The sequence below is a fragment of the Coccinella septempunctata genome, chromosome 7 (genome assembly GCF_907165205.1).
Source record: "Coccinella septempunctata chromosome 7, icCocSept1.1, whole genome shotgun sequence".
In the NCBI taxonomy this organism is placed as follows: Eukaryota; Metazoa; Arthropoda; class Insecta; order Coleoptera; family Coccinellidae; genus Coccinella; species Coccinella septempunctata.
In genome coordinates this window covers 13,569,708-13,581,769 of record NC_058195.1, presented here as the reverse complement: position 1 = coordinate 13,581,769, position 12,062 = coordinate 13,569,708, and the positions used below count along the sequence as shown (strand labels likewise).

Sequence of the window (12,062 nt, the reverse complement as noted above, 5' to 3'; positions counted from 1 at the left end):
ACATGCAGTTGGTTCCCGATTTTTTTTATCAAGTTTCTGAGTTGCATAGAATTGCTGTGTAGAGCCCATTGGGAGATTTATCTATGAGAGTGACAAATAACTTTAACATTCTGAAAACTCAAATATGTTGACCAAAATCAATCTAGACTCTATAATATCTGTGAATGACCTAGATATTTTGAAAAAGGCAGGGATTAGCTGTGCGGAGATCTATTTTTAAAATGAGATAAGATAAAAAATCAGTCGAGACCAAACTTACTTTTATTTTCCTGAAGGATTTCGTAACATTTTTTAGGTACATTTATCGCATACAGACATATTGTCTAGAGCGTCTAAGAGTGTTTCTGAAGAAGAACAAATTTTTATTCATTATTTCTTCGAGTATTTCTGTATTTCCTCTTGTCTGTCTGTAGTCCTTTGGTGAATAAATAAAAATTATTATTTAATTGTATATTTGACTATTACGTTTCGAAAGTAAATTTTGTCCTAGAGTTGAACATTTAGGATCGAGTAACTAAATAGCGTGTTTCCCTTTATAACTGTAGAGCAGATTTCAAGATTAGGTGATTTGAAATTACACAAGGTCGAATAACAATCTCAGACACGATTGTTCTGTACTAGCATAAATTAAAATATTGATCAAACACTATTGTATTGATGAATATTTATGTGTACAAAAAAATCTAAGACCATACGATACGTTTGAATAGAGGATATCCCATCTTACTTCTTATATAATCCATTTCTTACTATGGAGTTTGCTTTGAAACAAAGATGATGCGGTAACATTCGCTTTGTTTATAAGTTATCCACCCCGAAAAAATTTTCTTATCGAAGATATTGACCTGAAGGTTTCGAATCATCATCGTTTGTTCGTGTTCGCAACTTATCTTATATTGGGGAAATCAATAATACAATTCGTGAAATATTGTGAAATTTACATAGTTGTATTGCATCACCATCTGTTATCCGTAATAAATTTCCAGTTTCCACTACTTAACAGCTATTTTGGTTTGTTGGTACAAAATTGTGAACTTATTGTTTTAAACACTTCTTGAAAACTTTATTGTTTTATTTTTCTTGATCATGGTTCTAATTTCTGAAATATGTTGGATTAATCGAATATGTTCTCAAAAATCCATTTGGAATTAGAATTAGCATGTATTTAATGAAATTGATCAGTTATCATACTAAAAAAAATGAGTTTTACGATTATAATGGCGTATCAGAAAACTCTGTAGGTAAGTGTTGTGGTAATTGCAATATGTACAACTTTTTCATTTGCCATTTTACACCATAACTTTGAAATCCTGAAGAAAAACGAAAGAAAAAACAATTTTTCTTTGCATTCAATTTTTTTCTCCAACGATTGATGAAAACCACTGAAAACATAGATTCTATATGTTTGAGGAATAGTCAGTTATTTGTATTGCATATGTTAATTATGCATTTTTTATTTTATACGAATGACAACTGAAAAAGTGCCAAATTTTCAAACCAAAAATTTAATTAGCGAAATTTCTAATTCTCAACTACACCAATGTTCATATTCTCCATTGGAACATCAACAAAACGATGAAATGAAAAATATTTTTTTTTAAATATCGTCCAAAAATAAAAAAAAAAATTACAATTATTAAGTCAATATTTCAGTAAATGCTATTTTATATCCTCCTATCCTCCTTTTTTATTAAAAATAGTGATTTTAACTTATTCAGAAGAATGAAATCTATTTTCTGATTTTTCTCATGTTAAACAATATTTTTTCGAACGAAAATATATTTTTTCTATTTCTATCTCAGAGCCAGTGCAGCTAGTTTGTCAGGACTAGTGATGACGCTATATTGTCGATTACACAGGGTGTATTTGAAGGTAAGGCTTTTTTTGTCAACAGAAGGTAGAACTGGTTAAAATAAAGCCAAAAATCATCTACACAAAACTGTCAAAATGACAAAGTAGAAAAAAAAATTGAAAATGATTACTGAAATAGATCCTAATACGAACCTAGACCGTTTTTTAGCTGAATTATCGCACAGCAGTGGAAAAAAACTCATCTCTTGATTCGACCATGTGGTTTCGTTTAGGATAGCTCGTTCGATATTTACGTGGCTCATTTCGATACCAACTGACAGAATAGACTTAGAACACAAGTGTAAAAATAGAATAGTACTAAAAAAATCTCATCGATAAAATTCGTTTAAATTATTCACAAATTTCTTCACAGTGGTCATCACAATCTTCTTGTTCAAGCATTCCAACAATCGTCTTAAAAATGGGATGAAATTTTCAACATAAGTAACACAAGCCTCAAGAAACTGCCTCGATTTGCTACATTTTTTTTTACCTAAATTGCACGATACAACTATTATGATTCTCTCAAGAGTGACCTGATGCATCTAATCCGCTGAACTTGGCACTGAACCATTCATTGTCCAGCCATATGTTTAAGTTTTGTTTCGTTTTTGCGATGCCGGAGTCACTTTTCACAGTCCCGTACCTACTTGAAATTCAATGTAATTTGGTTGAACGCCTAGGGGTTGTATCTCAGCCATCTTATATAGACAATTTTTGGTTAACCGACTTATTTTGATGAGTTCTACCTTGTGTCAAAAAAGCCTCACCTTTGAAAACATCCTGTATAATATTCCGATATGCAAAGACTGACGTAGGACCTTGGCGGTTAAATCGTTAGCTTTCACTTTGCGTGCGCACACTTAAACACTGCCATCATGTGGGAGATGAAGCCTAGACTGCATTGTGGGCGCGAATTCAGTTCAGCCTGTGGGTCGCAAGAACACGTACCAACAGTGTGCCACGTGCGTGTATATTTACAGTTTCTCATTGCAATTCACAATCCTAAAATTATGGTGCAAACTTGCTGTGCTTATAAATGCAAAAAAAGATTTAAACAAGGTTCTGGGATTTCATTTCATAAGTAGGTATCCTATACGAATCCAATATTTTACAATATCCTTGAAATTTCAACATAATTTGATTAGAAATACTCGAATATTTATACGTTCGAAATGAATAACATTCTTCGCAGATTTCCAAAAGATCCACAACTGAGGAAGCTATGGATTCAAGCAATGGGAACCGTTAATTTTAACCCAACCCAACACACTAGGATTTGTTCAACACATTTCACACCAGATTGTCTGAAGATAAGTGGCTGGAGTTCGAAAAGAGAACTTGCAGACAATGCAGTACCGACCATTTTCGAATATCCAAATGATATTGGTAAGAAAATTGCTACTCAAACATTTCAATCGCTAGTGGATCCACCGAATGCCAGCGTGAAATATGAAAATACAAATGCGAATGAAGAGACGAATTCTATGACCCCTGAAAAACCCCCTGCCAAAAAAAGCAGATTATTTTATATTGGCGACTTCAAAGAACAGAATGTTTCCCAAAGAGAGAGCCAATATAGGATTACAGTCAATCAAGTGATTTCGAGAAAACAGAAACAGATAAAAACCCTTCAGCAGAAAAATAGACGACTTGTTGCAAGAATTGCAAGGTTGAAATCTTCACTAAAACCTGTCAAACATAATTCAATGGTTGGTGAGGAATCATCAGAAGAAAGTTTGGTATGTTATATAAATAACAATTATTAATTATAGTAATATTTATACCTAGTTGGTTATTGGCTGATTAGCTAGTACTGTGGTGATAACATTTGTTGAAATCTTACCAAACCGAACTGAGAAATGCTGCACTTTGGGTATTTTTGAATGCCTGATATCGTCTTTGCATTTTGGTATTGTTATGCGGGTATGTGGATGGTACAAGAAAGAGTAATCCACTCCAAACAAAGCGGCTTACCAAGGGCCGTCAAGCTAAACATCAATTATTACAAGTCTCCATCCCCTTCCAGAAAATCTCCTTTTTATGATTTGGATACTCGTCTAACATGAATAAATTTCAAGTTGAAGGCAATTTGGAAAACTCCTTCTTCTTGTTCCAACCATCCAACAATTTTACCCGATGTAAAAAGTAAAAATGGGGGAAAATAGGGCACCAATACAAGCACTTCATCAATACAAGTACTGTCACAAACCTGTCTGAATTTTCAACACTAATTTCATCTCAAATCGAACGGTACAAGAATTTTTTCAAGTAACCTGCTGCAATTATTAATGTGCTGTATAGTTGTAAACAATGTCAGCCCAGCCATATGTTTATGTTATAGTTGGGGAGCTCAAGAGGAAAATTCAGGAATTACTCGAGCAAGTCAAGTAAGGGGAAGTACCTTGGGCTATGTAGAGTACCTCTACTACCTCTACCGAAAGTTAGACCTGTATATTGTGGGAATTGTCTAGGATTGCCTGTCAGAATAGTAAAAAAACGATCATTGTACATACTCGAGCGTGTCAGATTAAGATATATGTGGTTAATTAGATGTTAAAAGGTATATTTTCTCTTAATCTGACAACTTGAGCGTGACGAAAATGTGTGGGAGGGTGCCAAACTTGCAAAAAAAAACGTCACGTGTACATTAGACTGAGTTTCTACATTGATCTTGGCCTTTCGCATGTGTGGCTAAGCTCCTCGTACTTATCACCCTCTAGCTCGAAAACGGTTAAGGGTTTGAAAAATTGCTTCAGACGAAAGTTCTAAAGAATTTCATCATCTACAACTTTCATCATGAATATAGAAACGATTAAAGGTACAGGAATGGGATATTTTCTAAATTCAATGGATTCATTTTTGAATTGTTTATGAAAAAAACAATATTTCTTGTCATTTATTTTCATTATATAGAAATAAACACACGAAAACCTACTCAAATGAATTCTTCATACTAAAATAATTAATAATTAACAATGTTGCTTTGTTGGTACATTGTACTGTTTGCAACCTGAATGTACAATAAATAAATGAGAAATTCCCTGAAATTCGGTCATTTGGTTCCGGAGTTATTTAAAGAGCCCCTTCAAGTGGAACATCGTTTTGAGTTGAATTAATAGCTGGTGGAAGCTGGAGTTGTAGTACATAGATATATTGATTACTGTCTAACCATCTTAATTTTTCTGCATCCTTCACAATTAATCTCTTCTCAATTCACCCGCTAGGTACTACGAAAATCAATGCGACATACAAATAAAATTATTATTTGGGAAGTGGCTGAATACTTCTATGTTGGATTACCCATGACAATAATGCATTAATAGAAAATTAACCAATAAAAGGGTTCATTAACAGCTAATGTCTTTAAACATTGCTATTATTGAGAGGTCGGCAGAAAAAAATATCAAAATGGGTTATCATAGATTATCCTCGAAATTGAGATGTGAGCCGATACGAACCTTTCAAAGGATTTTTCGTGCTCTACAAAATTGTACTTGATCATTTCACTCTATGTCTTATTGTTTACCCAACGTCGGCCATAAAAACCATAAAACAATGACTTCATTTACGGCAATATTTCGCATCATTTCTTCATTATATTGGAATGAAATTTGACATGGAAACATACTCAAATGAATTAACTACATTAGAGTGAAATTCCCATCAAAATCAGACATCTGATTTTGGAGTTATTTAAACATAATAATATTTGTAAGGATTGTCTATCTACGCCACTGATCACCGCTCTCTCGCCCTGAAATTACGTCATAACGTTGCCTCCGAAACAAAATTTACTATCGGAGGTAACGGTCGTACCCCTTCTAATCTAACAGGCGTTCATGGGTATTTCGCCTGTTTTCTACATCTCCTCGTTCGAAACTCCGTGGAATAAGGCAACATGGCAACATCGTATACGCTTTCGTATACCAACAAGTTGTTAGCGCTGGAATCGTCGTCGTCGGTTTGCGTGGCACGTCACGTTCGATCTTCAGTCGTGGCGTGAGTTTGCCAGTATCTGTACGGGGCATGGCGTCGTCAGATCGCGTTATAAAATTGCGGAACAGCGAAACCGTGAAGTTCCTAGAACTGTACGCTGGCGAAAGGATGCTTTACGATTTCAACCTCGACGAATACAAGGACCGCGAGTTGAGGAGCGAGGCCTCGAAGAGGATCTCGAAGGCGATGGGCATCGATGGATTTGGTCCGAGGGAGATCATCTCGAAGTTCAAGAACTTGAGAAGTTCTTACTGCCAGGAGTTGAAGAAAATTGCGGAGGCCGAAAGGAAGGGGTCAGTGTACAAACCGAAAGTTTTCTGGTTCGATCAGATGAACTCCTTCATTCGTCCTTTCATCCAGCAGCGAGGGCACCAGAACACTGTGAGTGAATGCTACATCTGAACAGAAGAATATGTTTTTAGCACCGTGCTCACTCTTTAGCTTGGATTTTGCAACGAATTTTTCATCAATAATTTTTTTATCGAAATATCAGCGTTAGTGAATTTTGAGTACCCAAAAACAACTATTTATGTATATTAATTGTATATTCTTTTAAGCTTATTATGCCATGGAAAACCTATGTGGATTCAATTTATTTTTTTATTTATTATTTGTATACAGAAACACAAAAAAACAAATAATTTCTTCCTGTGGCCATATCAGACGAACTACCCGTTAGACATATTTGTCAAACGTGTTTCTCATTCAAGATTAAGTGTATCATGCACTAACAGCAAGAAAAATTCAGGTCCGGGTTGCCAAAAAATTATGAATCGTTTGAATCGTCGAAACAATACCGTATAAATCGAAATTTTGAAAATCTATTTGAAAAGACCACAAAATCCTAAACTGAGTTTTTGAGAACTTGGATTCCAGAGAGTTGATGAATTTTATCACAACTATTGAATCCATAATTATTTTAAAATTACTTATAACATTGGTTTTCCTTTTTATAGCTGCAGTCTATTTCAGTTTGTATTTTTAAGTTACTCTCTCGTCATTTCCATAAAAAATTAAGGCCCCGTATGTAAAGGCTGGGCAAAATTCGTTGTCCACTAAGGGGATCTCGAGAACTATAGCAGCTAGAAGAAAACGGATGACACATTCTCGAGCTCTTTTTTCATGACTAATCCAAATCTGAAAACAGAATCGGCCTATCATTTTTAGATTTCGAGTTATAAAACAAAATTGAGATTTTGACGATTCCGAAAAGTTCTCATAACTTTTTTGTCTTTGAAGTTACAGATCTGAAACTTGAACCTTCTAGAGGCACTTTTATACGTAGAATCTACTGACAAAATATTTTTTTCCAATTCAAAAATAACAAATTCAATAAAAGTTTGCATTTGAAAAAATTAAAGTTCACCTAATGATTAGAAATGAAAAAATATTTGGAGCTCATCAGTGGATTCTACGTAAAAAAGTGCCTGTAGAAAGTTCAAGTTTCAGATTTGTAACAAAGTCAAAAAAGTTATGAGAACTTTAGGAAATTGTCTCGGAAATTGTCAAACTCAAAAACGAAGTATCGTATGTCTGCGGTTTTCACCATTCTTTGTTTCTCCAAAAAAAAACTCGGAAATGTGTCATCCGTTTTCTTCTAGCTGCTATAGTTCTCGAGATTCTCTCAATAGACAACGAATTTTGCCCATCCTGTACATAACTGATTATCGAAATTGATATTGCTTGGATATTGTTATTGAATGTTTCAGTGGAAGTATTGAGATGAATTAGGTCTACTTATTTCATTTTTGTTGAAACAATTATGTAAATGTTTTCAAAATTAAAATAAATGAACAAAACAAACATAAATACAAAATTGAAAGAAAAACCAAATAAACTGCTCGAAATGTCCTCCATTTTGATCTAAACATTTCCTTGCTCGTTTCAGAACATCCCGAACTGCTTTGCGAATTACATTCGGAATGTTCTTCATTTTCTGGCTAGCTTCTTCTATTTTTATAATAAGCTCATCTCTAGTATTGATCTCAGGGAAATATACCTACTGGTGATTTCATGTAACCCCAGACATAATAAGATCTACAGGGATTGAAATCAGGTTACCTTGATTTATGTTTGTTTTGTTCATTTTTTTATTTTGAAAACATGTACATGATTGTTTTAACCGAGGTTTTAACAAAAATGAAATCGACCTAATTCATCTCAATTCTCTCATTGAAACATTCAATAACAATATCTAAGCAATATCAATTTCGATAATCAGTTATATACACACAGGGCCTTAACGATTTTTTAACTGACCCCATCTTTTTGGAAATTTTTCGATTAGCTCTTCAGAAATAAAAGAACTTTGTTTCTTATTCCAGGCACAAACGAATCTGATTGAAGACACACAATCGGAGCATTCCGACTCACCATTTCTACAGGAAGTTGAAGAATTCGAAGACATTATCTGCGAGAGTCCCATAACTGTTAAAACTGAACCAACCATCACAACCCTTAAACGAAAGAGTCCTTCAATATCTTCAATTGAGCCTCTACCTAAAATAAGACAAGTTTTCACAGAATCAGAAGTTGATCATCTGATGCCAGACGCGCATCAAAAAACAACTGATATTTCAGATAATATTGCAAGTACATCTAGCGAAGATATTTACGATATTTTTGGTAAATATGTGGCGACAATGTTGAGAAGTATTGGCCCTCCAACTGCCCTGAGACTGCAAGAAACCATAACGTCTACAATGATAAATGCGATGTGTTCGTTTCAAACCAACTGCAACCAGTCAACGGGAGCCACAAGTAAAGGAGATTCTAATCATTATTGAGCCAGGAATTCATCAATCGTTGAATGATCCTTGAAAATACTGTGATAAAAGATTGATTTCATTGAAGTATATACATTAAAAGTACAAGAAATAAAATAAATTGAATGTGCAGTGAAAAAAAAATAATTTCATTATAGTTGTATTGTAGTTTAAGTAAAAATTATAAAAATATCACACTAACTAAAACTGTCCTTTCGTCTGTCCTCTATAAATTTTGTGAATAATAAATAAATATCAAATAACGAACTTCATATATTTGCTAATATTTCTATTTCTGTTAGGTTTACAAAATGAAATATTGGATGAAAACTTCTTTAAATAATTCAGGCTATCTGCATAAGTAGATTAGAAATATACAGGGTGCACCGTTACTCCAAAATAACTTATAAATATATTTTTTAAATGGTACACCCTGTATATTTTTTCAGTTCTTCAAAATCTATTGAATTAAAAATACAACCAAGACTGCATAATTCTTCCCTCATTTATTCTAGAGTTATCGGGAAAAAATTTACGGGAACGTTTTTATTACCAAAATAATTAACAGCAACGAATAGCATCAATTTTATTTTATTAGATATTCAAATTGTTCTCCTTCTTCTATTTGACAATATCCAAGTGTACTTTCTTTCAACATTTTTTTTTGTTAACCTCACAAAAATCGAAATATTAGCAAGTTACGTTACTTTATGCGGGTACACACTGTCTAAGTTCGAATAATGTCGCAAAACAGGCATAACCGTAAAATACAAATTTGAATTTAAAGGTGCAGATTAGAAAAGAACTCTTTGGTGTTACTCTTGATACTTTTTGGACCTTCAACCACTATTTGGAAGATACTATCAAAATTTCAATCAGCTGATTCTGATAACAACGTCAACAGCATTCCCAAATTCATTCAAGTAGACTCCTACAATTAATTATGATACTGTTCAATGATGCGAAATCAGAAAATTGAGTTTCAGCTCAATAAAAACTCAATTATATTGTCAAAAAGTGGGGGTATTAAAAATAACGAGAATGTATTGATATCTAATTAGCCTAGACCAGTTCCATGCAAAAAAAAAATATTTCATTACCATAGCAACGAACAATAATTCATTAGAAGTGTCAATGTGAAGTTAGAAGTCAAAAAAAGTAAACCAGAGTTACTCAATAACTTAAAAGAAGGAAGATGACCAGCGAAATTGTGAAATTCGAAAAATTGGAGTATCGAGCCATCATCAAGTACCTGTGTTTAAAAGGGTTAAGTGGTAAGCAGATTTACGAAGATATGCTTAATAACCTTGGTGATCAATGTCCTTCTTATGCGACCGTGAAAAATTGGACTGCAAGCTTCAAAAGGGGTAAATTTTCCATTGAAGATGATGACCGATCGGGAAGGGCAGTTTCTGTTTCAGTCCCCGAAAATATCGATGCAGTTCATGACATGATTTTATAAGACCGTCGAATTGGGCTAAAACGGATATCTGAAGCACTGAATATTTCATAAGTATGCGTTCATTATATAGTTCACGTCAATTTGGATATGAGATAAATAGCTGCAAAATGGATCCCCAAATATGTGAATGTTGACCAAAAGCGTGCGTAGAAGCATCGCGTTCGATCTGTGCTCGATTTGAAGACAATGTAGACTTCTTAAACCGAATTGTTACTATGGATGTGACTTTGCTACATTTACACGATCAAGAAACAAAGCAACAATCGATGGAATGGCGGCACTCTGGTTCTCGAAGACCTAAGAAGTTTCGTATCCAAAAATCTGCTGGAAACGTTCTTGCTTCAGTTCTTTGGGATTGCCATGGAGTAATCATGATTGATGTTCTGGATAAGGGTAGAACAATAACCGGAGATTACTATTCGACATTACTGACCACTCTACGGCAAACAATTGAAGAGAAAAGACGCGGAAAGCTATCCAAAGATGTTTTGTTTTCGCAGGACAACGCCCCTGCACACAAATCTCATGTTGCCATGCAAAAAATTCGTGATTTAGGGTTTGAATTACTAGAACACCCACCTTATTCACCAGATTTGGCTCCATCCGACTATCATCTCTTTCCTCAACTGAAAAAAAGTTTAAAAGGTCGTAAATTTTCTTCCAACGAGGAGGTAATAAAAGCTGTGGAGGTCTGGTTTGCAGAGCAAGAAGAAACAATTTTTTTGAATGGTCTAGAGACGTTGCAGGTCCGCTGTAATAAATTTATCCAATTAAGAGAAGAAAATGCTGGGTAATAAAATATTTTGACATTGAAGTTTTGTTTGGTTCTATAGTAGGCTAAGAATTTTTCATTATATCCTCGTAATTGACGGGTTTAAGCGCTTTTATTCCGAGTTTTCAGTTGAAAAAATATTAAATTTATATCAGACTGTATTATTATTATTTACAAGTCTATACATCCGATGACAACACTACGTACAACACATTTCAGAACATAAAGTGAAAACGAACCCTTTCACATTAGAGATAAGTAATTGAAATTTCACAACTGATAAAATATTCATGCGACAACTGGAGAAATTCGAAAGATCTTCCATCCTCGACATTAATTGAGGAGTTAATCTTTATGAATCCCCAAAGCAAGCAATTCCAGGCCGAGATATTATGCAGAACTTGAGCGTGTAGCAGGAAATAATGAAGGCGGAGGGAGAGGGGGCACTCTGACTCGCGTCTCACTTGTTTATGTTACCTTAGCGAGTATAACAATGGAAGAGCCAATTTACATTCATCCCTTCAAAATCAGAGACGAGTGTCAGCTTGAATTCCCAGGCCCTCCTCTCAAAGTTTCCTTGAATATCATTTAGCGATCTCCGGTTGACGGCTACGAAGATGCTCATTTATTTATATTTCTAAGGAATGATAATGAGAGAGAATTGAAAGGGAGGGGGATGTAAAGAGGATATTTCATCTTTCGTCGAAGAAAATTGAAATGAACCATCCAGTCCTGGTTAATTCCTTGAATTCTGTCTGGCACTCGATTATTATATTTGAATTATGCAGAAGAGATAACAACAAAATTAATTTTTAGAAATATTGAATTTTTATTCGAATAATGAAATAACCCATTTCATTCTGGTGATCTCCTTATGCAGGGAAATGAGTGGATAGTATACATATATGTAGTGTGATCCAACGAAAACTCAACTGCCCGATTTTCCGGCTTCAAAATATAAATGTGGAAAATCGCTCGGATCCGTAATTTTCTGATTCGAGGGGGAACAATTTTTTCGCTCTTTGCATCTATTCATTCATTAATGATCCGAGTTCGCAAAGCATCCCAGTGACATAGGCTGGGTAACGTAAATCTTTGATTTCAGGTGACCCCATAGAAAAAAGTCCAGTGGAGCCAGATCAGGAGATCTGGGTGGCCACTCAATATATCCCCTTCTTCCTCAGGCGTGAGGAAGATTTTCATCTAAGTACTG

The 12,062-nt window shown here is 34.4% G+C and overlaps 1 protein-coding gene across 2 annotated transcripts; it reads left to right on the top strand.

Annotated features, from left to right (window-relative positions):
- Window positions 1–3,254: 3,254 nt before the first annotated feature.
- Window positions 3,255–8,804, top strand: LOC123316991. Of its 2 annotated transcripts, none has more exons than XM_044903320.1 (2): window positions 3,255–3,593; window positions 8,175–8,804. In XM_044903320.1, exons 1-2 carry the CDS (start codon window positions 3,339–3,341, stop codon window positions 8,634–8,636), a joined length of 717 nt encoding a protein of 238 aa, XP_044759255.1. In that variant the 5' UTR covers window positions 3,255–3,338; the 3' UTR covers window positions 8,637–8,804. The 2 variants fall into 2 exon arrangements, with proteins under 2 accessions (XP_044759255.1, XP_044759254.1); XM_044903319.1 differs by lacking the exon at window positions 3,255–3,593 and adding an exon at window positions 5,743–6,231.
- Window positions 8,805–12,062: the final 3,258 nt, after the last annotated feature.

Excerpts from the sequence above, each read along its gene's own strand:
- LOC123316991 (XM_044903319.1), top strand. The coding sequence starts at position 5,881 with ATGGCGTCGTCAGATCGCGTTATAAAATTGCGGAACAGCGAAACCGTG. Across the intron at positions 6,232-8,174 it reads AGCGAGGGCACCAGAACACT|GCACAAACGAATCTGATTGA; the intron begins GTGAGTGAATGC and ends TTCTTATTCCAG.